Source organism: Drosophila kikkawai, chromosome 3L, assembly GCF_030179895.1.
Source record: "Drosophila kikkawai strain 14028-0561.14 chromosome 3L, DkikHiC1v2, whole genome shotgun sequence".
Lineage (NCBI taxonomy): Eukaryota > Metazoa > Arthropoda > Insecta > Diptera > Drosophilidae > Drosophila > Drosophila kikkawai.
In genome coordinates this window covers 5714121-5741343 of record NC_091730.1, presented here as the reverse complement: position 1 = coordinate 5741343, position 27223 = coordinate 5714121, and the positions used below count along the sequence as shown (strand labels likewise).

General features: G+C 38.8%; 2 protein-coding genes across 5 annotated transcripts in view; both read left to right on the top strand.

The window, feature by feature from the left end:
- Mob2 (MOB kinase activator 2) overlaps window positions 1-25418 on the top strand; it is a 45042-nt gene extending 19624 nt beyond the window's left edge. For 2 of the 4 annotated variants that reach the window (XM_017165732.3, XM_017165730.3), the window contains exons 2-4: window positions 19734-19894; window positions 21947-22043; window positions 22116-25418. In XM_017165732.3, the coding sequence (XP_017021221.1) occupies window positions 19734-19894; window positions 21947-22043; window positions 22116-23220 (1363 nt within the window). In that variant the 3' untranslated portion in view covers window positions 23221-25418. Of the gene's footprint in view, window positions 1-4194; window positions 5164-12848; window positions 13006-19248; window positions 19635-19733; window positions 19895-21946; window positions 22044-22115 lie in introns of those variants that run through there. The other 2 variants (XM_017165731.3, XM_017165729.3) reach the window with 2 other exon arrangements.
- Window positions 25419-25743: 325 nt separating this feature from the next.
- LOC108074013 (BTB/POZ domain-containing protein 2) lies at window positions 25744-27212 on the top strand. The gene is made up of 2 exons (XM_017165879.3): window positions 25744-25913; window positions 25964-27212. Exons 1-2 carry the CDS (start codon window positions 25897-25899, stop codon window positions 27093-27095), a joined length of 1149 nt encoding a protein of 382 aa, XP_017021368.1. The 5' UTR covers window positions 25744-25896; the 3' UTR covers window positions 27096-27212.
- The last annotated feature ends 11 nt before the right edge of the window (window positions 27213-27223 follow it).

Sequence of the window (27223 nt, the reverse complement as noted above, 5' to 3'; positions counted from 1 at the left end):
ATATGGGATGGTGATCCATCATCTGAAAGGGTCGAGCCCTTGAATTTTGGGGCTAGGGTTGGGCCTGAATTGACCTATCTACTCCAGTTTATTTCTTTAATAAGGTAGATAATTGTGAAAAGCAAGTTTTAAGAGATGATTTGAGTCATTATTTTGATTTATTTAAACTTTAGATTATATTGGAAATTATTAAAGAGCTTGCTGAAGTAAAAACTATTTATTTAAAATTTTCTAAAATTTTTTTTTTATAATCTTGGATTACTTTTACTTATATTTCCCTTGTAAGTTTGTGGATTTTTACTTAAAAAATTTGATATTTTCATAAATTCTTGATTCTTTATTCGTTTTGCTTATGGTAATTATTATATATTGTGATCCATGACTAAAGAAATTATGTTAAGATCACTGTAAAATGAAAATTGCTATTTAATTTCCTCTTATTTTTTTCTTCTTTATATATTTTCTTCAAAGAAGTGATCTATTTTCCACGATCTCTCTCGAATTAAGGTCACCAAACATTATTGTGAAATGATAATCATAATGTTACAACAATTTGATACAGATAATACATATTAGTTATTGATTTACACCAATCTTCTTGAAAGAAGTCATTTGAACTAATTTGTAGTAGTATTATTATAATGAATTAATCAAAATATAAGTCAAAAAATAAGACATGCTACATTAAAACAGAAAATAGATCAATATACAAAAAAATATATAAAATTAGAGACAGCTGCTGTGTATTTCAGCAAAATTTTTATTACCAAAGCATTATGTTTGTCCAAGATACTAGAGAATATGTGTAAATCTAAATGTAAACTTTACAAGCTATGATGAAACATCACTGAAACATCTTCCCCAAGCGAATTAGTAAGCAATCCAAAACGTTTTCCCCCTAGATGTTCCCATTTGGCTGTTGTTCCCCCAGTAATAATGATCGAAGTTGCGCCAAATCAATTTCCATTTCTACTTTACTTATACTGTATGTGTGTGACCTCAAAGCTGCCTGGTTGGCTGACTCTCTGGCAAAGCGTACAAAGCGGTACACAACAGATATATCATCCGAGAGTGGAAACCGCAAAGCTAATTGCTTATGCACAGCGCATAACCTTGCCACTCCATGACACTTCTTGCTTCGCCAGATCCGCTGAGCGAGCACTGAGACTCGAAGTCGAAACCCTTCCAAGGCGCTCGAGCGAAGAATCGGCAGTACGAGGGGTATAGAGTGGAGAAAGCTTTCATCATCATCATCATCATCATCATTTTGGTGTGCAGCAGCCACGTTGAAAAGGAATGGTTAGCAGCAGCAAAAGCAACTTGGCTTAATTGAAAATTCACAGTAATGCCAGCTAGAAAACGACAGCTGCTGCGGATAAACAAGAGGAAAAGCAGAGGAAAAGTCAAGCAGCCGACAGAGCAGAGAAAACACATTAAAATAATATAATTATTTTGTGTTTTTTCTTCTTGCCTAGACTTTTATTTCAACTTATCTTTGCTCCGCTCTTAAGCGATTTACTTCTTTCCTCTGAGATTTCCGCATGCTTTGTCAACCGTGGAACGGGCACGAACTTTCATTTTAAAATTCTCGAAGCGTGTTGCGCACACTCACAACACACACAACACACACAAGCTTAGCTCAGCTGAGCCACCCGCCCCAATTTTCTAGTGGTGTCAATTGCCGGTTAGGAGGAGGAACCTCCCAAAATCCCAAGTGTCATCATCATCATCATAGTGATCATGCTTTTTGCACTCTGGCTTTCTTTGGAAACTTTCATGGTTGTCAGCTTGGCTTAATTCTAGCCACGACGACGTGCCTGGAAATGGAAATACATTCACAAAAGCATTATCAAACATGACGAGGCCGAAAAGATTTCAGAATCGCATGCATGTAATTCGCTAATTAAAAGCCATAGAAAGTTTCCCCTTTCCATTGTCAGGGTTAAGAAGTGTTTTACACAGGCACACTTTCGATTTTTCAGCACTGGCCACCACCCATCATCATCGTCATTATCGTCATCCCAACCAATTCCATCTCGAGCACACTCGTTTCGGTTGTGAAAGTTCACCAATTTCCAAGGTGGTGTCAAAACTGAGTCCATTCTATTTTTCACACCTTTTTCTTTTACTTTTTCCAAGAGTTTTATGGCTGACGTAACATATATACTTGTATGTTTCTCGCTTGACTCGTGCCACTGAATCACTAAATTCGCCCATCGGGCACGTTATTAAAGCCAGATAAGCTTTTTCTTGGATGTCATGTGCCGGGAAATTCTGTAGCATAAAGTTGAGATGAAAAGTAATGAAGAAAGAAACCCATGTGTCATATTTGGCGATATGGTAATCATTGAGTTGAGTCCGGGCTTAATCGGTTTGGGTGGCATTAGCTTTCATCCGAAGAATCTTATCAGGGATTTTTTTCCTTGAATTTTTTTTTTGGTTTAAGTTTTGGAATATGATTCAGATTAAGCTAGAAGTGGGAGATTGTTAATTGTTAAAGATTCCAAGTATAAATTAAATTTTAAAAAATTTTAAATAGATTTAAAAATAGTTATGTCACTGGTTTTGGTTAAAAAAAAGAAATAAACAAATATTAAATTAAATTTATTTATCATGAAATCGTTTTAAAGGAAAGCTTTTGCCATCCTATTTTTGTTAGTTATAAAAAAGGCCATCGTTCTTATATCCATGCATCATCCATGTTCATCCCTGATTCATCCACGATTCATCCCTGATTCATCCAAGATTCATCCACGATTTTTCCATGTCTTAACCAAGACTTCCCCTAAACTTAACTATGATTTATCCTTTTTCTAACATTACAAAAAGAGTTTTAATTTGCTTTAACCAAATAGTTTCCCTTCAAACCAGCTTTTCATTTATTTTCCCTTCTCTTTTTAAGCCAGGCTGGGGTGGACCCAATCCCCTTTACAAGTGGGTATTTGGGTGAAGGTTATCGGGTGTTCGACTCCTTTTTTATATTTTTCGAATTTTGACACTCTGCACAGACTCCAGTCTTTAGCGTTTCCTCTGCTCCTTCCTGGTCTCCGCCTTCTTTTTATTCGTCAAGTTGGAGGTTTTCCAGTTTCTTTGGGGCCCAGCCCATTTCTTGGCCGTGTGCTTCTTTAATGATGTGTTTTAATTTTGCCTCGTCGTTTCGCTTTTTTTCCTGAGCAAGATTGCGTAAGCAGCGGATGACGCCGCTGCCGCCGCCGTCTCTTACTTTCTTTTTCTTTTGGCCTGTGCCACACAGAGTTGGCCTAAAGTACGACTTGAAAAACAGCATAAATAAGAAGACAATCTCGTGCCGAATGTGAAAAGGAACTCTCGAATTGGTTTTTGTCTTTTATATTTGTACAATTAAATCTTTAAACTTGTTGTTCCCTCGATTGTTGAGGCATTTGCATTAATTAAATGTTGATGCAGCTGGCGAAAAGCGAAAAGCCAAACAAATTAGCTGTGGAGCACCGCAAAAGTTCCGAAAAAAACAAAATACAAATAAGAAGAAACTTATAATTCATTTTCTGTAGTAAATCTAATTAACATATAAGCGGATTTTAGCTTAGCAACTCACACCAACATGCGCCTACTCAAATCACTCACATTCACAATCACATTCACACTCATTGCCAATTTACTCATGGGTGTTGTTTTTGTTTTGTGTGAACTACGCAACGAGTCGAAAAAACTCACGCGATCGCGTTTTCTAACGACAAATATAAATATATATACTTGAATATATATATACACACACAAATATATATAGAGGCAAAGGAATATTTATGCACAAAAAGCGAGCACAAACTAAATAATAAATATATACAGATATATATACATAAAAGCTTGTGGCTCTTGGCACTGTGGAAGATTACCGAAGGGGAATTTATTACAAAATTGCTGCCGATTTGGTTTGGGATTAGACGGGGATTAGGGCTTTCGTCAAAATCTCTGGCCAGTTGTTCTTGGTATTTTTGGAAGTCAATGTGTGGCATGTCACAATTATTTTATTTTTAACCCAAGAGCTATGATTTTAAGCCATGCATACCACTGTGCAGTTCTTGTGGAAAAATGTTTGAAGCCCATGAATGACACACACACAGCACGAAGAGAAGTTTTCAAAAAAGGGAATGGCCAACATAAAGTTGAAAGTTCGCTAATTCCCCCCTCGTTTTGTTATTTATTTTCTTTATTTAGAAGAAAGTTTTAGCTTAAACAAGAGTGAAAGATGCAAAAAAACAAACTGAATAAAATTAAAATGAGTGTGAGTCAACAGCAACAACAACAACAGCAAATGAGTAAATTATAGTGACAAAATAAAGCAGAAAACAGTGAAAAGTGACAGTGAATAATGTTGAGAGCTCCCACACAGCACATCGTGCAACTTGGCTTCGGAACGAAGACAACATCGACACCAACAGCAGCAGCAGCAACACCAAGTGGCAAGCAGCAGCAACATCCGCGGAAAACCCTACTGCAAAGGCTTAGGCAGCAAAATAAGCCTGTGGAAGAGACACATGATACAGAATATTATTTCACGCAGCAAAAGCAACATTCAGGTGACAAAAGTTTACTTTTTCTGGTAGCCTCAAACTCGGAGCAATTGCTAAAGAAACCCAAGAAAAAGAAGGAGCCAAGCAGCTACAATTTCACGGCGGCTCTCAGGCGCAACAAGAAGCCAAAACCAGCAACAGCAGCAGCAACAGCATTAGCCACATCAACCGACGACGACGACGGCAGTTGTCGCAGCATCAACAGCAACAGCAGCGGCAGTGCCAGCAGCAGCAACAGTTTGTCTAATAGTTGCATTAACAATCATAACAACACTCATTATAGAAACAGTAAAAACAGCACTCACACCAGCAACAATAACAACTACATTGGTAATTACAATTGCAAAACAAGTGAACAACAAGCGTGGAAAGCAGCAGAAATACAACAGCAGCAGCAGCAGCAGCAACAACATCAAAAGCAGCAACAGCAACACCAAAAGCAGCAACAACTGCTCATTAGCAGGCCAAGCGATCGACATTATCCCAGCAGTGGTGGCCACATCATGTCACCCACTTCGCAGGCGCCCACCCGAACCTCTCTCTTCGATTCCTGTCATCGCAAGATCCGTCTCATTGGCGGGGGTCCAGTTGCCTTCTTGGGCGGATTGGTTGCGTAAGTGTTGAAATATATATCCAATATATTCCCCCCATTTTGAATTGAATTTATAATGTTCTTCAAGAACAATAGACCCTGGAGAGGGGGTAGCTTAAGGCAGAGGGGAGTCCCCAATCCGGTCAATCTTCTACCAAAGTTAGGCAGTCGATTTGGTGAGAGGTGGTATCCAGTTATGAGATGATGACGCTGGTGGAAGTGTCAATCATATTGTTAGTTAAGTTATTAATTACCCAAAAAATACAAGAGAAGTTCTTATGACTAAAAAAATTACCATCATTTAAAAACTGGTAATCAAAATGGAGATTAAGAAAAAGTATTTTTAAATATTAAAAATTTAGAAGGAGATTTATTCATAATTTTGGGGTTTCAATTGATAAGACAAGTTCAGCAAAGATATATAACCCTAAAAAAACATAAACTTGAGCGGAAATATGACATTTCTAGATCTAAAGAGATATATTCCCCGAATATATATTGTTATATATTTTTCCCGCTCAGTTCCTTATGATTTATGATCTAGTTTTTGTGTTTGATAATTACTATTAATGTATTACCATCAACATTAAGCTCGTTAGCGATCAACTTTCTAAGGTCGAGTCATGGAGAATTGCACAAAGTAATAATTTGTACGCATTAGGGAAATACTTTGCTTGCCCGTGTCAGAGGTCGAACAAAGGAAGCCGAAAATAAAAAACTAACGAACAATAAAGAACGCTGAAAACAGAGCAGAGCTACAGATAAATGCGGTATTTACTCATTTTTATGGCTTTAATTACGAGCATTTCTCAAGCTGCTTTTGTGGAGTTTTTTTTTCTCATTCGGTTTCTTTTCTTGGTGACCACCAAAAGCACTCTGTGGTGTGTGCAAATTCAAGGTTCAAGCGGCAATTAAAACATCACAAGCAGTGGAAGCAGCCGAGAAGCAAACAGAAACCGAAATAGAAACTGAAACTGAAACAAAAGGCGGCCAACTAAATTTATGCCTAAAAAATAAAATAATGCGCCCCTCGAAGGTCACCTAAAAATGAGGTGGTGGTGACCCCATAGCCCCTCTGTAACTGGGCTCAAACTGATGCTGTGCTTGCTTCCTTATTTACCAGATCCAAATTTAGCCGAAAAGCAAGCCTTATTTGGTTTCATTTGAAAAGCAAAGTTAAACGAACTCTCTCGAATTACCGAGGTGAGACAACCGCAAAGCGTTGACACTCTGCCAGCGAGTGCGCTGAACTGATAATTAGTTAGGAAACCAAATATTGACATACATGAGCAGCCATAAATATATACTATAGAAATAGGAATTCTATATAACCGGGAAGATGTACCCGTGGGGGGTGGAGTTTGGGTTCTGAGTTAACGACTTGTTCGCTTGTTTTTTGGGGGTCGTCTTTGTAAATGCAACTCACATAAACACACACTCGGCTACTCCACCTCCTCCTCCAAAACAATGACTAACTGTATGGGTATACAAGCCAAGCAGGAGAACCGAAACTCATAACAGCAGTCATTTGTTAAGCAACCAAGATGGAGGAGGAGGAGGAGGCGGAGTAGGAGTTGCAGGGAAGGGCGCATTATGAAAATGATGATGATAAACCTGTCGAGCCAATAGACCCACAGAGAGTGTCAATGGCACACTGAGCTACCACCAGACCCAAACCCAAGACCCGGCGTTGAAAGAATTTACATAATAATGCTCAAAAGTTTTTGATTGTCTTATTTGCTTTGGTTTTCTTCAAGAAGTCCAAAATTTGAATATAAAAAATAGAAGCTAACCCATGTAAACAAACAAAAAATTTAACAAAAACTGAAGTCTTTATAAATGAGGAATATTGTCTTCGTTCAAGAAGAAACACAACTGTACTTTTGGAGGTAATTGAACACAAAGAAAATATCCGCAAAATGATTTGTTCACACCCAAGAAGCTTCCTGGTTGGCTTTGTCAGCAATATGCTAATTATTTTGGTGGATTTTTATTCAAATAAAATGTTAAAAAAATATATTTGTTTAACCCAAACTACTATTCAGAGCTTGGAGAATTAGTTGTTAAATTTCAGACTGACTAATAGGTCTTAAATCTTAAAATATAATTTATTATATTTTCAAATAAGAAGTCAGAGCTAGTAAAACCTTTTAATATTTCGAAACACGACTGTTTTGTTAAAAAAAGTAATAATAATAATAAGTGGTAATATTTAAATAAAGTACTTTTCAATTTTTAAAAGTCCTTGGTCACACTAAGTAGGCTCACAGGATCATAAACGCTTTTGGTCGCACTGAAAAAGTCTAATTTATCCTTTAATAAGTTGTTGCCTGGCAACCAGAGTTTCACTCAACCAGCAAAGAAGGAAATGGACACCGCCTTCAAGTCTTTACCCCTCCAAGCCCTCTGGCTTCAAATACCTCTATTACAATGGGTCCACTCCGCTCCAGTGAAGTACATACATGTTACTTGCACTTTTTTCTTATAGTAATCCTAGCGTGTGTGTGTGTTATATACTCCCCTGTTGGACCATTATTAATCTTGGTTGCTATAACATTTTCCCCTGCCCTTTGGCCAGCTGCTCCTCCAACTTTGGCTCGTTGGGTTTCTCGCTCCACATGTTTTGGGGGCCCCCGGACATTGGGCTTATCATATGGCCGGGAGAGCTGGCCGTTGCTGTTACCGTTTCTGCTCCAGCTGGTAGCTAACGTTTTAATTTCCTGTCCCAATTTAATATGTTTTGTATGCCATGCCGGTCTTTTATAGCCTTGCCCATTTTGCTTTTGCTGATTTACGATTTACGAGCGCAATCCATTTTTGGCCAGAGACTGAGAGAGATTTTTGCAGAATTTAGATTGATGTAGCTGGGAGTCCCAGTAAGCTTTCCATTCCGTTCTCCATTAGCTCCGATTGCTAATCATCCGGACCTTAACCCGCCGCCGACAAACAGCTGTCACAGACAGCCACCTTGGGGGCTCGTATTCAAAACGAGAACAGGTGCTCTGGCGATCCCAAGCTTCTGTTGCCGTCGTTCATTGACACTCCACGCACTGGACCACTTAATGACTAACTGACTGACTGACTGAGTGACTGTCTCACTGACAAAGGGAACAGCTGTGGCGGAGACAAAGACAAAGCGCCTCCGGATCAAGCTGGAATTAGTGCAGCCAGCAGGCGTATCAAGGTACTTGGAGTTCGTTACGATTACCTGCTGGCTACAACGGCGAACCAGCGATGGGGAACCAGGTAATTAGCCTTCCAGAGGAACCCAAGAATTAGAACTTGAAATGTTCTTTGGGTATATAGTATATATCATTGCCTAACTTATACTTGTACGTGAAATGTAACCTGTTTTCTGGTAATTAATTATAAGCTTAATATTTTATAAATTTTATAAGCTTTTGAATTTGTAATTTAATGAGCTAAATATAGTATTAAAATAATATTATAACTGTCTAAAAAATCACCAGATTTCTTTGTAAGTCAAGATGACCCACTGATTGACCTCTAAAAAACCCAACGGCACATTTAGAAAAAATGGCTTAAATCTTGAGAGCAATTACTTCTCCGTTTTGGTAAGAGAAACAATTGCCATAAAACCAACTGTGTTCTTTTGCGTTTGAACCCGCGACCCCTAACCCACCGACAATTGTGCAACGGTAGCCGGCGGATAACGTTAGCTGTCCAGATGCTGAATGTAATTATTTGACCATTAGCCTGAAGATTTGGAACACGAAGAGGAACCCAGAGCCAAAGCAGTAAAGGTCAGCGGAAATTTCCAATTCACCAAAAGCCACTTTAAGTTCAAGCTGAAGCCAAAATGTTGACAATTGTAGCTGAAGCTTCAAAAAAGAGGCTATAAGACTTGTAGGTCTCTCGGTTTAAAAAGCCTTAAAATAAGACCATCAATTGTCTTTTTTATGTCTTAATGGACTGTCTTTGTGGGTTTGGTCTCCAGTAATTGCCACCACAAACACACTTTGCCAACTTTTATGGGTTTTCTACAGTGTATTTGTATTTTCAATTTCACCCGCATGCAAAATTGCAGAAGCAAAAAAAAAAGTGAGTAATGTATAGCTCATAAAAGTTTACCTTGACTTCGGACCAAGTTCCGGCTGTGGCTCAGCCAGCGCTTTTCCTCTCTCTCTCTCTCTTTCTTTTGGCCGCTTTTTAATCCATTTAGCCACATGTGATGGCCCGTCATCAGCTGCCATCCATCTACCTGTCGTTGGGTAGCCTCTCCCCACCCTCTCTCCTCCTCTCTTTCTCTCTTTTAAATACTTTCCATTATTATTATTATTACTTTGTGTCTTTTTGCCTTCATCAGCAAAACATTAATGTCAGTCACCCGACTTTGGTCTTTGGATGACCGCTGGAAGGTGTGGTGTAGTTGGGGGCCAAATGAGTCACCCACAAAAACGAACACCAAAATCCAACAGCTGCTGTCGTCAGCTGTGTTTGCGAGAGAGAGACTCTTCTCCCAGTTAGTAGTTAGCAGTCTCCAGTAACCAGTAACCAGTCAGAGCCAGAGTCTACCGTCACCAGTCACCACTTACCAGTTACCAGTTCCCATTCCCAGCCAATAACTTGGCTCTCTCGCTCAGCATGCGATGATTCTGGTTATACCGCGGCAAACTTAAGTATGATGAGTTGTACTGGATTCACATAAAGATGTCTAAAAGAAACATGTTATTCAGCAACTAGATCTAGATCTGAGATGTATTTTTCTAAGATATAATCAAACCGGAACCCGGTACAACTTTATTCTCATGGGAAATTAAATTTAAAATGCATTATTAAAAGAAATTTCTATATGGGTTTCTTAACATCAATTTAAGCTTACAAAATTCCGCAAAAATACTATATAAATTCTTTAATAATAAGTTCAAACTAACCTCTAAGAAACAGGGTATTTACTCTTAGATATATTGGTTTTCCTACCCGTTTTTCGTATGCTGACTGAGTGCCACAGCCGAAAAGCCAAAGCTGGCAAAACGGTACTTTGCGATTTATAGCCGGGGCTTTGTCTTGTGCCAAAGTAAAAGAGATAGAGACAGCGGCAAAATGATGGGGATTCGTTCACAATTTGGCAAAAGCTGATTCATATCGCAGCTTTAACCATTTCCCCTCCAATAACCCCCTTAAATCCACAGTCAGACATCCGCCTTGGACAAAAAACAACAACCGAAAAATTAAATTAATTAAAATGTATTTTTCCTGAGCTCTATTACCATGGCTTTATAGGGGTTTACACAGAAAGAAAAGCTTACTTTTCTATATATTTTTTGTATAGCTCATAAAAATATATTAAATTGAATTAAATTATTCTCTAAAGAATCTTCCTAATTAATTATAAACACCGTTCAATATTTTGTGAAACTTTGTTGTCATGGCTGTTGTTGTTGTTGTTGTGCTTGATTAATGCGTAATTTCCATTGTTAATTGTGACATACATTTCATTGCATCGCATTGGGGTGAGGTTGTAGTATATGTCTACAGCACCGCTCCCTCGGGTAAATGGAGCGTGGCTCTGATAGATTAATGCGTTTGCCATGAGCAGCTCCACAGACGCCACAGTGGCTCCCATTGTCTGCCACTTCCACATGCAAAATCAATAGAACTCCAAGCTTCATCATTTAGCCAACATCTGTGTGGCAGTCCATTGCTATTGTGCAGAAAACAATATAATTAAATAGGAAATTACTTCCCTGTAGACAGCCTCTATTGAGTAGATATAAATGGCCTTTATCCTGTCGATATCAATAGAAAAGAAAAGCTATAAATTATCCTAAATAATTTGTTAAAAGTTTTTAATTGTTAACTATATTTATAAACAATTGAATACAAATTAAATGTATTTTTTTTATGAATTTGAAACCTTTTCAATGAGCGCCACAAAGTAGGCTATTCAATTTTAAGGTTGTTTCAAATATTCCAAAAACAAGTTATTTCCAAAAAAATTCCATCAAACAATTATTAATTTCAATAAAAACCCATAAAAGGCTTTTTTTATAATTTAAATTTCCCCTAAGAATTTGTATTCTTTTGTTCGTATAATTAAGCTTTATATTTAAAGAATACAAATTCATGTTTTGCTGTCTCTGGCGCTGCGATTAATTGAATAAATTTCGGGCTATTTGGCCGTTTGTGTGAGATTGTTTTTATTAATTTATGGCTGCAATTTTTTGACACCTTCATCAAACGAGTGGGGGAGGGAGGGGGCGCACATGGGAGCGAAAGCGGGACAGCCCGATGATCATCATCATCGGCGCTGGCAAGGCTAATTGAAAGGAACAACAACAACAGCAAGAACAACATAACGAAAACAACACGGAACAAAATGAATATTAATTGTTTTAAATAATTTTGAACTTGGCAAAGGCAAAGGCAAATGGCAGCGGCAAAAGCGCTGATGGGGCAAACGAGCAATTTGACGAAACGTTTCGGTATCTCCCTCGCTCAATCTATTGCTTTCTTGCTCAGACAACAGCCTCCCTGGCTTGCCCATCTTGATTTTTATTCGGATGGCGCGCAGCTGTTTGATTGTCGCACGCTTTGCCGTACTTTGTTTTTTTTTTCTGTAGTATAGAGGGGCTTATGGGGCGTATGATTATTTAGAGGGGCATATGGGGCGTATGATTATTTTTTAAAATGTTAATAAAAGTCGAAGTGCTATTTAATTGGTGGAATATTAATAAAAAAGGACTCAAATTCAATTCAAATATTGCCGAAAAGTATGTTGCAAGAAATATAGCTAACAAAAATTTAAAAAATCAATCTGTAGGTGAATATACCCTTGCAGGATATTATCATTTTATTCAAAAGTTGTTGAAATATTTTTAAGACTATAAAATACCCTGCATATTATATTTTAAAACAATTTTGCCAACAGAGCGATTTCCATTCCTTCTAGACATTATTCAAGATAATGATTAAACTTAACAATGAAACCCATAATAATAAATACACTTAAGATGGTTTATTAACTTAAACAAGTTAATTTGCATACTGATTCTATTGTATAAAATAATATATTTGCGTATGCATACTTTAAACTGGTTAAAGGTGCGATATTGAGTGGGAGTTATTGAGCAGGCAGAGCCCCTGGAAGTAGGCAATGAATTTGTGCAGTTTCTCTTTAGAGGTTCTTGTCCACACAGACCGCACTGTACCTCTTCCGTAGTCTGCTTACGTCGTCTTTTCTGCAGTCTTCATCTTCCATCTTCTTCGACATCTCGCATTGGGGACATTCGTCTGCGTCATTCGCGAAACAGGAGGAAGAGGAAGGAGATGAAGAGGAAGCAGCAGCAGCGGCCACAAGAACCCAGCGACGCGTGTTTGCATAACAAAATTTATGTGAGCTTCGCTTCGTATTTGCGCAATATATGCAATATATGAAAGCTCAAATGCAAAAACTGCCGTTACCAATTTCATTCAAAGTGCAGCGACCAGGTGATGGTGGAGAGAGTGAGATGGCAACAGAGAGAGAGAGAGAGCGTACCGGAGAGCACTCACACAGCTGATTTGCCACTGTTTTGTTCTCCCCGGGCTGGGGCTCGGGCTCCCAATCTCTCTTTCGGTGGCGCTGTGTTCACTCTCCCGCTTCTAATGGCGCTCGGGCCCTCTCGCTCTAGCCCCAGCAATCAAAGCGCGCTGCGCCGAGGCAAAGGTGCGCGACAGACAGACCGACAGTCTTCTGATTCCGCTGCCGACGGCGGGCCGCACGCACGCAACTAAACAAGAAAAAAAACGCAAAAGAATAAAACAAAACGGCAGTGAATCAATGAAAAAACAACAATAAATCATAAAATTATACACTAGAAAAAATTAATGTGATCGATAGCTCATTTGCCACAGTTAACGGTACGCGGAATGAGCCATAAATGAAGGGGGGGGAATAAACGGGGAAAATGAGAGAGAAGAGTGAAACTAAACAAAACACAACTAGGAAACTCCATGAAACAAACAGAAAATAATAACAGAAAATTATATTTACTAAAGTGACAAAAACAAAACTGTTTTTAAGAGATCAAGCCTGTTTTTGGGACTTATAATTAAAAACTTCTTTGAAAAAAATGAATTTCTTTTTAAAGTGACTCATAGTTAATCTAAAATCAACAATATAAAAATTGTATAAAATAAATAATAATATAACATAATGAAACATATTCCATTTTAAACATATTTCCTTGTTTATGTGCTCAAAAACAAACCCCAACCGACGTAAACGTAAACGTATACGCGTTTAACGTTAGCTTTAACGTCAACGTCAGCTCCAGCGCTCGCGTCACTCGTTTCAATGGACTTGAAAAACGCGTTCGACACCCGATTAACCGGCCCCCCCACCGTCCCGCCCGCGATTAACCTTCAAAAAGTTTGTCATTTGTTTAAAACCCCCCCGCTCTCCCTTCTCCGTAGATCGACGCCGCATTGTCTGTTTTGTGAAGTTTCTTTTCATTTTCTGCAATCGTTTTTTTGTTTTTTTCGCCACTTGACTCCAGAACGCAGTTACGCTTGCATACTGTCTATATGTAAAGATTGTGAGACATAATGTACATACATATAGGAAAAGCCTTTAATTGGTTAATTGGTTAATGTGTAGTTGCTGTTGAGCGCAATCTGAAAGCTCCTTGTGGAATAATCTTATCTTGAGAGGGTCTATTCGAAACAAAAAGCTTCAATTTCGATGAGTGATAATGACCAAGGAACACAGTGTTGAACGGAAAGAGTAGTTTTAAAAATATTTAAATATAGTAAAAAATCTAAGTCTTAACAAATAACTGATTGAGTAGGACTTAAGAAAGTTAAAATGGAAATTTATAAGATTTAAACCTACAAATAGGCTTACCTAGGAAAAGGTTTTTATTTTAAACAATTAAACACCCTTCAAAATTCTTTTAAAATACTTCTTTTAAACCCCTTTAAATTGCTTTAAAAATAACACCCTGACTCAACTTTAATTGTAATCAGCGAAACAGTTTCCTCTATATGCACGGATTTCTTAATCGGCCATGATTTATTCCATGCACTTGTGCTTGGTCTCCTATTTTCCCTGCCTTTGGGTGGCTCATATATTCGGTTGACTCACGAATTGACATCGATCAAAGGAGGGCAGACAGACACACATATGTACATATATCGTCAGTCTTTGTACTTGAGTTAATTAAGCTGGCGATCGCTGGCTTCACTCCGCTTCGATTTGCCATGATAATTTATACGGTTTTGAACCTTTCGATATTCTTTTAATTGCTCAAGTTTGGCTACCTCTGCTTACTCAGGTGTTTGCTAGTTCCTTAGCTCCATAGATAATTATCTATTGGCCATGTCAATAAAGTAAACAATCGTTTGGTCGGTCAGTCCAGTTGTGGTGTGAATCCAACTGGATAAATGCACCGCTCGTTGGCATGACGTAATTCGCGCCCGGTTGAGTGGCCTCTAGAGCCGCCCTCGCCATTAGTATTATTATGCATTCTGTATGAAAAAATCCGACGAGTGAACGGTTCCAACCGGTTTCCACAGGCAGAGATATACATTTCCAGATGTGGATTGCATCTCAGAGATGAAAATTAATGCCTAATTGTGACCTGGGATTATCAGTGTTAATGGTTCTCAAGTGGAGAGGGTGTACATAATAGAAGAGACCAACTGGTTTTAATATTTTTGTATTAAAAGAAATCCTTCTGGGAGCCAAAAGACCCTTTAGGTACCCATCTCTACTTAATGATATGAATAATGGTTTGTAAAAAACATTTTTTAGACATTTTTCTTTGCCCAAAATTATCTCTTTAAATATGAACTTTAAGATCCTTGTTTATAAAACCCAAAAATATCAAAAAAAAAGATCACAAAATCTGCCTTGATCAACAATGTTCATATAGACTCAACTTCATTTCCAACTCCAGTGTAATCTGAGGCAGCTCCATTTGCGTCTTTGACGACTGAGAGACCTGGCCCACATTTGGCTTGTGGCTGCCTTTTATGTATGCCATTTACTTCATCGCACCCTGGGATATCGTGTATCAATGAGACGTTTGTGTGATGCCATTATTCTGTCACGTTTCCAAGCTCATTTCGGCAGTAGATGTTATTTTTTTCTATATATTATTTTTTTCATGTGGCTGTGGCCTGGCCCTTTTTGCCTCGAGTCTTAAACACAAAAGAGAGCTGGAACTGAACCACAACAACACCCATCAGTCAGAGACGGAGCTAGTTAGACGAGGCCGAGTTTATGGCAGCCATAGACACCATAGACCCATTACATCATTTCCAACCAAGACATGATTGTGGGGTGACAATAAACAAAGGTTGTGGCGAATTCTGACAGTGAAAGCTTCGTCATAAGGAAATGAATCCCTATTTAAAAATATTTAATAAGAAAAAAATACTATTAAAAAGGCTTTTATTTTATGAAGCTATTAAATAATTTATGATGTTATTTTTTAATGGAATTTAAAAATATACATTTCCGCGGTTTTTATAGTCCCAGCGCGTGTGTTATGTTCCGATCACTTTACTCTAGTAGTATCTTATCAGTTTTGTTTTTTTTGCTTTCCTTGCCTTTGTCTTTGGCAGTGTAATTGTTGACTGCATTCTGGCCCATTTGTGGCTATTAACTTATCGTACTACTTCGCCTATATCTTGCTCCCCTCTGGCTGTTGTTGTTATAGCCATTTCAACACCTTTGGCCACTTACAACGCCCGTTACTTTCAACATCGTCAACAACAATAACCTCACCCACACGGTTTCTCATGTAGAGGCGGGTATTTATCTAGCTAAATACATATAGACACACATACAGAGTTGATATCAGCAGTTATGGAAAACGGCGATAGGGCTCCTCAGGACAGTCTGGTTGGTGGTGTCTTCCATTGTCTATTGTTGGAGATGCGGCTTTTGTTTCTAGTCATTGTCTGGAATATTAGGCAATACATTTCAATTGCAATTATCTCTCTTTCTCTCTCTTCTGTAATAGTAATCAGCCCAGTTAGTCAGTCTATTTATCCATATTTCCATTTCAATTTCATTATCATCATCATCATCATCGTCAGCGGGTAATATAAACAGCAGGCTTTTGATATAGAAAATATATCAGCATAAACAAAACGTTTAATTATGGCCATATGTGTGTCATAGGAATATGATGTGGGGGTTTAATAACCTCAAGGTTAATGTGTAGGGAATACATTTTATCAGAAGGGGCAAAAAAGGGAGAAAAAAATATTAAAAATGATTTATTTTTGTTACAAAGATAAAACCAAGGAATGTATAATTATTTATAAAATGATAAGAACTCTCCTTTGTACTTAAGTTTTAAGCTTGAGTTTAATTTGCTTTATTTATAAATCAAAGCCACGCTTCCTGGCTTATAATATATGTATATTTGTTTAGCTCTTATCAAGAAAAACTGAGATAAGCACCTGAAAGTTGAGTTTGTGCGACTTTTTAGTGTGATATGCATATAGGAAAAGATAACTATATCTACCTAGCACAATGTGTGGCAACAGCAAAAGCCTTTTAATTGATAGATCCATATCACGGTGATTGGTTTTGTGCGTGGCATATGGCTAGGAGGAGGAGGAGGAGGAAGAGCAGGCCTATCGCAATAGTAGACCAGGGTAAATGGCACACGAAAATTGAAGTCGGGAAAGCCCATGCCTGTGCCCTGCACTTATCTGAAGTGATAAAGCTATGGCAGAGTGAGGGGTGGAAAGGGAAATGAGAATGGATATGGGCTTGGGCATGGACCTGGGACATGTGTGCCCAGGGCCACTCTAATGGGGGTCTCATAGGCCCCATTTCTGGAGCCCCCCTTGGGCTTTAGGCCATATGCTTCATATCACACTTGGTTTGCAAGAATAATAAATAAATCATTAGGACAGGTTCTCTCTCTCACTGGGCTTTCATTTATTGGTTATTAGATATAGTATATTCTCTAGACTCTAGAGTTTCTCTATCTTTTCTTATTTTGGCTAATTGATTATTTCAAATTATATGCCTTATCGCAAGGTCATAGCCTCTCCCACACACACACACACACCTTTATCCATTCCATTTCGTGCCAATACACGGAACTGTTTTTCTGTGTTCGAGTTTCAATTTTATTTATCACCATTTTTTTATGCACCCATTTTGGGGGAGCTCTTCGCTGGCTTTTAGTTTTAGGTTTTAGCTTGACTCGCAGCGAGGCAGTTCGAAATGCGAAATAAAATCCAAACGTGCAAAAATATTTGCGGGCTATTCTGCTACACACAAGCGAGGTGTTTATTTGTATAAAAACGAACAAAAAATAAATAAATAAATAAATAAATATGAGGGGGAAGCTCAATAAAACCCAGTTTTTTAGTGGCTGATGTGACGTTTCCGTGGAACTTCTTGTGAAATGGCAAGAAGCCATCTTATCGCGCCACATAACACGTCACTTTGATTGGGCCCAGTGTGTAAATTGTGTGTAAAAGTGTGTGTTTGTGTTTCTGTGTGTTGGGGTTAATGGTTTCTTTGCCCAAAGAAGTTGTCGTTCGATCGGAGGAGCCATAAAACCGTGACACAACTGGGTAATCGACTAAGAGCTTGCCAGGAGCACGTGTTTTTTTGGAAACTTCTCCAAGAGATATGGGTCACGAAACCACCAGAGAAAGAGTGAGTGAAAATTCAAGGAAAGGAGTTTAGGAAATGAATTCAATTTGAGTTGAAAAATGCATTTAAAATTTGCATAAACTTTTAGCAACTTGTTTATAACTTTTTTATAACTTTAAAACAGCTTTTGTTTTTATTATTTTTTCCCAAGCTTTATTAAGGTAGGCTTTGTTTTTGAAAGCTTAAAAATACAGCTAGATATGTAGTGAAATTTTTGCAAGGATTTTCCACCTCAAGTTGCCCCTGATTACAGGGCTCTCACCTGGCCTCGAGTTTACCTGCAAATCTTTGTGTGCCATCGGTGGCTACATCCGGTGGCAGTGCATTAAAACCTAGACTCGAGCACAAACCAAACGGAACGACCTCTCAACGCCTCTCTGACCTGACACGCAAATTTCCAGCCACAAAAAACAAAACCAAAAAAAAAAAGACCAAAGGTAGCTAGATCGATAATATATATATGTGAAGGTCCTTGGCTTTATTTGGCACTTGATGGAATAACTATTACTTCAAGAGCCTCTCCCACCTGACACTCCATGGGATGCGGGTGGATTTCCATTTCATTATCTGAAAAAACGGGAAACTTCTATGGGGGTTACCTTTCTGCCTCACCTGTGGGCGCCATGCCTCGCCGCCTACCAGCAAATAATGAAAAAACAAATGCGCACAATTGTCGGTTATATACATTATATACCATGACTATATAGTCATGGGCTTATGTGTACAAGTTTTATCAGCACGGTTGGCTGCCTTCATGGCGGAGCTGGGGAGCTGCTGCTGGGATGGCATAATTATAATCAGAACTAAGTTTATTTGTTTAAATGCTTAAAAGAGCCGCTTTGCCACTGATAAATTTGTACGTTTTTTTATTTGGCTCGTTGAGCTTGGGCACATGCTACGCACTTTTCCGGTCTCTTTGCATAAATAAAAACCAACAAAAATACAAAAAACAATTGTTGATTCTAAGCTTTGATAAGAATTATGCTTTTTCATACTCGCTATGTCAAGATTTTAGTTATTATAATAGTTTGAGTTGCAAGATTCAGTTTGAAAAACTTTTGCATTTCGTCAAACTTTAATTAGAAACTCAAAAAAGTTAGAATTTTCTTCTTTTCCTTAACAAATATTTAAAGATATATACAAATAAAACCCTATAAGATCTTATAGGCTCTCTCTTACATACCTAAGAACTTGTAATTAACCTTTATAAGTTTCAATTATTATCACAACTCACTTAGTTTTCAAGGTTCGTAGGGTCTTCCTGTCAAGATATATCTAAATATCTTAAGACCCCAAGCAACCTTAGGGCCTTTCATAGTATTTTCTATAAACCCTTTCCTACAATTACCCCTGAAAACTTTACTCTTGGTTCTTATTCCCTGAGGCATAGCGATAAGACTTATGTTTCTCGCTTCGGTTCGGTTCGGTTGGTTTCGTTTTTGGGCTAATTTGATTCCATTTGCGGATCGCAGGAGACAAGATGACCAAAGCAACAACGTAAACAATACCAAAAAATGAAAGAAACTCTAAGCTCAAAGGTGCCAACAACAAGAATTGTGGGAGTTACATTTGTATCTGCAACGGATTCAAAGAGAAAATTGGCCAGTAGTAGTAATTCGCCATCAACGTCCTCGACCTCAACGATATCATCAACTGTGACGACAACAACAACGAGTGCAACGACCTCGGCATCGCCCCCACCGACACCCCCACCCACCTCTTATGTGATTAAATGTCTGTTGAGAACAGCACGTTTTATGTGGCAAGTGACGACAATACCTTCTAAAATCGGTGATACCATTGGTACCCTGTACCGTTATGCTCAGGATTCAGTCGATAGTTTTCTATGCGTAGCTGGGTGAGACTTCTTTATACAGAAAATATTATAATATAATAATATACTTGCATAAATTATGAATTTTATTTAATTGTCGATTTTATTTATGTATCTTTGCAGCAAGGCCCGTCGCAAGGAACGCGATGGCGATCAAAATTCAACAGACACCAAATTGTATTTGGAGGAGAGTGTCCTAGAACGTAAATTACCTGAAGCTGATCTCAAAGCCTTAGTGGATCTTCCAGCTGGTTTGGATTACAATGAATGGCTAGCGTCACACAGTAAGTTTTTTAAAGGGAAAATTATTATTACAGGGTATAAAGTAACTTTTGGAAGCCATTGTAAGGTATTTTTTAAGAATTTATCGATACAATTTTTATAAATCGATATTTTAGTCGATTTTTGACAATTTTAACGATGAAACCTTATCAAATTTAAAAAAAAAATTAGGAAAAAATGTTTTTATTTCGTACATGGCTAGAAAAACTCCCCTGTTTATGCTGATCAAGAATATATATGATTTATAAGATCGGAAATGGCTTATTGACTGCTTTTCAGACTTCTGAACAAAATTATAATACCTTGGAAGCTTGTATAACTATAGCTTTATCATTGATTATTCCAATACTCTGTACTATATACATACAAACTGTACAATCTCTCTCAGTCATCCAATTTAAAATTCACGTGATTTTCCTTACTTTTCTCGTTCGATTTTGCTTTCAAATTGCTTTTATTTACCTCCCATTGTTATTGTCAGCTTTATCGTGTGATTTACAAATGAGTTTAACTAGCGGGTGAGTGCCTGAGCTGTTATTTTGTTTGGCAAAATTTTGATAGGGCCTAATCTCAACTTTGGCTTCGGTTGAGTGCCCCGATTTATGAGACACTACTACCTACCTACCGGGAAGAGGGCACTAAACTTAGGTATATATATATATTTATATAGATATTCCATCATCTAGCCAATGAACCTGACCACAGAAATAAAACAGTCTGTCCGATAACATTATCTTTTGGCTGCAGTCTGGCAAAGTGCAGGAAAACCCATATAATTTCAGAGAAAAAATCAGGTGATTGATATTTTATTTAGAAAGTTTTTGATAAGGCTTAAAGTCAGACTATTAGCTTCTATTTTTATCGAATTTTATATACTATTTCTTAGCTTTCTGAAGCTTACATCACTTTCAGCTTAGTTAAATTGAAATTGAGGATTTATGAACACTCCTCCTCCAATCTTCTGTGAGTCACATCTTACTTAATTAGCCCCCCCTTTCGCCTGGAGGAGTCTTCTTCTCTGGTTACATCATCTCCATAGGAGAACAGAATCGATTTTGAGTTGAGATTATTACATCATCTTGTAAATAATCTGTTTGCCGGGTGGCAAAATGCAAATTACACAGTTCTTTGTTGACTCAAATGAGGCGAATAATTGGCAATGTATCAGCAAATTGTAGCCGCCAAAGGCCCCCGGAGGCATCCATCTACCTCCTCCCATCTTCGGGCTTCTTTTAATTTTTCCCATCTCCCTTCGGCTTTTGGAAAAACAATCAAAGCCAAACTGTGTGTGTTTGTCGTGGGCGCGACGATGATCAGGGTCAGTTGACGTCGCCCAATGGCGTCAGCTGCAAGCAAGTTCATATGCAAATTTAATATCCGAGATTGCTGACTTTAGAGACACACCGCACCCCCGTCCTTTGGCTTATCTCCGAATTGGGTTTATTTTTGCTCCAAATACTGTTGCTGCTGCTGCTGCTTTGCCATTTCATAATGCACCTCTGCCGGCTGACGTAATCAGGACACTTGTGCAAATATTGGTTCGGCATTGACCTTACTGTTCGCACAGCTTGGTCTTATCTCTGAATACCAGACACTGCAAGAAATCAATTCCAGAGGCAGACGTCTCACCCACAATTGATGATAAGATGGTATCAGGGTTTTTGGAATTATCAGAATTTTAGGTATCGGTGACTTAAATATTTGGGGAGAGTATTTTTAGTTGTCTTTTCGTTGGACTTGACTGAAAAATGTATCCTCATTTAATTTTTGAAAGGCTTACTGGCAATTATATTAGTTACTAGCTCTCTTCTGTTCTGAAAACAAGTCCATCGATTCCTAGGAAATGAAACGATTATTTCGATAAAGAAATCGAAAAGCTAGAGAAGTCTTAGATGTTAATCAATTCTTAATGTAAGTAAGCTTCCTACAATTATGGTTCCTTTTTTAGTAAACTTTCAATCAAACACCTCTTTTTGATCAAAGATTTTTATGGCAGCGATTTCTATAGCAAACCTTGATTATTAATCGATTATTGTACTCTTATTTCCTTCCAGCCTTGGCTCTATTTGAGCACGTAAACTTGGTCTATGGAACTATTAGTGAATTTTGTACACAATCCGGTTGCGCCGATATGACCGGACCCGGCAACAGGTAAGCCGAATGAATACACTCCAAATACCCCCGAAAACTTAACTAATTTTTATTTAATTCTCTCTTTTATAGAACGTACTTATGGTTCGACGAGAAGGGCAAGAAGACGCGCGTAGCAGCGCCTCAGTACATCGACTATGTGATGACTTTCACCCAAAAGACGGTCAGCGACGAGTCGATATTCCCAACCAAATACGCCAACGAGTTCCCCGGCTCGTTCGAGTCGATCGCGCGGAAGATACTACGCTTGCAATTTCATGTGATAGCGCATCTGTATGCGGCGCATTTCCGAGAAATCGCGCTGCTCGGCTTGCACACCCATCTAAATCTGACGTTCGCGCACCTCACCGCCCTCCATCGGCGCTTCAACCTGATCGACGAGAAGGAGACGGATGTTTTGCGTGATTTAGAGGTGGCCCTACGCCTCACCGATGACACTGGCGGCTGTCAGGATGCCTCATCCTCGTCGTCGGTCCATGAGCACTCCTCCGCCACCGCTGCTGCCTCAGCCGGTGATCTGCAGCATCATCAGCACCAACAGCATCAACAGCAGCAACACCACAACAGCAGCAGCAACAGCAACAGCACCTCCTCGGCGGAGGCCCTGCATGTCAATTCACAAAGCAACAATGGCAGCACATCCGCCTCGGCATCCGTCTCCCTGATCGATGGCGATGCGGCGGCGCCGCCAATTTGCACGCAGCCCGAAGCTGGGGCGGGCTGCAAGCCGGCCGGCAGCAGCGGTTTGCTTGGCGGTATACTGGGCGACCTGACCAGCGGCGAGTTTGGTGATACAACGCGCTACTGCACCTCGGCGGTTCCTCAGGCGGCGGCGACAGCTGCTGCTGCTGGTGCGGCAGCGGGAGCGGGTGGAGCGGCAACCGGAGGACCGGATCCTGCCGCATTGAACAATGGCGCGGGCGCACTACATTTAAACTTTAGCAACAATAATAACAATAATCATAATCTGAATCACATGAACCATCACCTCCATCACCATCATCACCATGGACACGGGCACCATGGCCATCACCATCATGCGGCGCAGCAGCAGCAGTCGCAACAGCAGCAGCAGCACAGTGGGCTCATACAGTGCAATGCGGCAGGCGGTGGCGGCGGTGGTGTCGGAGTCGGTGGGGCCGCAGGAGCAGCGGCATCCTCTACCACCACGGCATAGTGTGTGCGGCAGCAGCAGGGCTAAGGAGGAGGCAGTAGTACCAGCAAGGGCGCCGCAGCAGCAACAGCCACAACAAAAAAAGAACATTAGAAATACTAGATTTACGCAAAAATGTTATTTAATGTTACATCTATGATCCTAAAGTTGAAAATATTGTAAAAATAATAAAAAACGACAAAAAAAATAAGAGAAAACATAAAAATGCAAAAACAACAACAAGCAGCAGCCATTACAATGACACACAAGCAACAAAAATTATTGAAACGCTAATCGAAGTTGGCATCGTAGTTCCGTAACGTTGATTTAGATATGTATTTATTGTATAGAAACAGAGAGGGGAGCCTAGGGAGGAGCGGAGCGGGGGCTGCAAGCATAGAGTTTAGAGTTGTCGCGTGCTTATGCTTTACACGTATTTTAACCTTTCCTCGTCTAAAAAACTACAAAATAAAACAAAGAAGAAATGAAAAACAATTCCTGACTGAAGCCTGAGTGCAAATGCAAAGTCAACGCCTTCAAGGCAGCAATAATAATAAAAGAGTTTTGAACTACTCAAAAAAATACACATAAACGTCACTATAGAGATACTATATATGTATTATGGAAGCCACACAGAAAGATTCAATGTTTGCTATATATTCTTTTAAATTTGTTTTCTTTCACAAAATATTTAATGCCAAATAATGAAATAGAAATCGTTGGGGCTTTTTTGTAAACTCTTTAAAATGTGTCTAAAAGTAAAAGTAAATGAATAATTATAAAGACAGCTTTTTACATTAAAATATTGTCATTTTTTTTCGATATTGTTGAAGAACTTAAGAAACACGTTTTTTATTTGTTTGACTCGTATTCTTTGTATTTTACAAATACGTAATCGATAAGCCGAAGTCGATAAATTACATCGATGTTTTAAAGTGTCGTTATGGGTGTTTGAAATCAATATTATATTAAAACCAATTCATTCCCAAAAATACGTAAAAAAAAACTAAAATGTTGTATTATGTTTTTCGAGAATATTGATAATATTTTAATGTTAAATACGATATTTTTCGATAACTAACTACTTTTAGATACATTTTTGAAGGGGATTTAGAAAACCTTATATTCCTAGAATTTTGTTACAGCTTTTTTATTATTATTTATAATTATTGTAGACCAAATAGGTTTCTACAATTTCCTAGATTTCAGTTTTATTTAAAACTGTTTTAAATTTATGTTCTGGGCACTTACTCAGGCAAAGCTAATTGTTTCAAAATAGTGCGTTCAATTGTTCTTAAACATAATCTTTTATCTGTTCTACTAAATGCAAGGAAAATAATTTAAAAGATATACCAATTCACCCATATTTTTCAAGCAGTGTAATTTCTCACCGTCAGCCTGAAAGTATGCACCAAAAAGTCACATTCACTCACTGCGATCCGTCGCCTGCCGGTATGCACCGAATATTTCACGACTTGTGTATGTAATAACACACACTATCACACCCAAGATGGCACCAAATAATCCCCAAAAAGTATGCTAAGGCAAAAGAACACATTCCACAATCCACAGACTCTACTCTACACTCCACACACTCTTTACACCTTGTTAAAGTATGGCAATTTTAAACCAAAGATGGTGATTGATCGGAACAATTAAATAAATATATAGGGTAAACAAGATTTATGCTTCGGATTTCTGCCCACAAAAAATAAAAATAGAAGAAAGGGACTTGTATGTTGTAATACTAACTGTATTGTGTTGTGTTAATAGCCCATAGCGAAACTCAAATGGCAATGAAGGAAACTTACTTTAGAGAAAAGCAAAAGCAGAAGTCTAGAATATTAGTGGCAAATTTTGTGTATCACAATGGTTCACCTCCCCCAAAAGTACTATGTAGATAATAAAGCCACTTGATCCACAGAACTACTGTCCAGGTTAAAGACACACACCAAACACACACACACTCACTAACCTTCGATCTGTTGAACTTTTAATGCTATGCAAACACACACACACACACAGGTGTATTTATATGTAGGTATGTGAGTTATTAATAGAACACAGGTGCAAATAGAATGGAAATGAAATTGAATGCAAAGCCAAACAAAAAACAAACCTTTTATGTCAGCAAAAAAAAATAAAAATAAATAAAAATAAAACAAGTGCAAGCAAGGCAAAAGCATAATAATAAAAAATAAACTGTTATGTTCAATTGACAAGGGATGTTTTAATTATTGAGAGGGTTAAAGGGTCAATGAATATTTAGTGAAATTTTAAGAAAAATCAAAAGATAAACAAGATAATTATTCTCTTTTTAGGAACATATTTTTATCTATTATTATTTTCAGCTTCAAACTATAGTTGTTGTAAACTGTTGTTGAAAGTTGTTGAAATTCTATATGAAAACTGAAAGGGTTAGCTTTTCTTCTAATTTGTTCTATTATTTCTCCTTCTCATTTTTATTTCTACAACATTTTCAAAAACATTTCCCATTGTTTTTCAAGTCAATCCAAGTAGTCTCATGAAGGCTTTATCTTAATTTCTACAAACTTATTTACATTGGCAGCAAAACTGCTGCCCATTTCGTGTCACTATTTGTACGTATGTTAAGTCAGTCAGTCAGCAGTTAGCACATTAGTTTCGAATCAAATTCAAGGCAAAATTTCTTGTTCGAAATATTAAAGTGCATCGGTCAAGATGGCCGACCCAGGATGGTGAGTGATCATCTCCAAGTATATGAACCCATAAAAAAACTCAATTACAGGCCCACCACGCGCTCCTATCCCCATCCCAAGCTGAGTGCCTCCCTCGTGGAGATTGGCCAATCCAATCGCCATGCGGACTGCTGCTTTCTCATTGAAACATCCTTCGGCATCAGACGCTTCGCTTGCCACAAACTCATCTTTAGCTGTGCCTCCGAGGTCTTTGATCGGATGCTGTATGGAGACTATTCAGAGGCCAACAGTGGCGAAGTGCGTTTGGATGATGTGGATCCGGATACCTTTGAGAAATTCCGGGACTATCTCTATGGATACGAGTACAACAAGCTGCAGAAATACGATTTCGAGACCCTGATGCAGCTGTGCGAGTTTGGCAACAAGTACCTGGTGCAGTCCATTGAGGAGGATTGTGTCCATGAGCTGCTCAGCCGCAAGGATAACTATGGCAATGCAGAGCTGCTGCAGCTGTTCCAGTGCGCCCATCGTCTAAACAAGCAGAATATGATCGAACAGGTGGGCTGGGTCTTGAGATGCAAATACACCAGCCCCCTGACCCAGTCGGGGATATATGAGTTCAATCCAGATGTGTTCAAGTCTTACCTGGAGGTGATAGCCGGGAGAATGCGAGAGGCAGATCGCTTTTGCCTGCTGGAAATGTATCTTAAGCATAATGGGATCGATGGTATTGATGGTTCGACTGAGGCAGCAGTGCCTGCTCCGGCAGCTTCTCCTGGCTGTAATAGCGATAGTGAAGAGTGGGGAGAAGAAGTGTCTCCTACCCAAGATCTACAGCAGCTGCAGCAGATTCCAGCAGCAGCAGCAGCAACTACAACTAGTCACACTCTTTTGACCAAGGAAGAGGAGAAAAACAATTACATAACAGAGCTGGTGGGACTCATAAACTTTGTCCGCTTCACTCCCATGGAGTTCCACGATGGTCCTGGCCAGTCCAGCTTTCTAACCCTGGCCCAAAAGTACGACTTTATGTACAAGATTGCTCGAAATACTGTCCCGGAACTCGATCTCAAGATGGGTTTCGATTCGGATCAATTTTCGGACAGGCGACGTCGGGATACAACTCCACCACCGCCACCTCCTCCACCGCTGTTGTCCTGGCATCATACACCTCGGGTCTGTCGGCGTCATCGCACTGCGGTCGGGCGGTTTGATCTCTGAGTTTTGAAAGGATTCACACCACACACAAGTTTTTTGTTGCAGTTTACTTTTTTCAAATTATTAATTAAAAGGATTCGAAAAATCGTTTGTTGGTTTCAAAATGAAACCCGAATCGCAGGAGCCTCAGT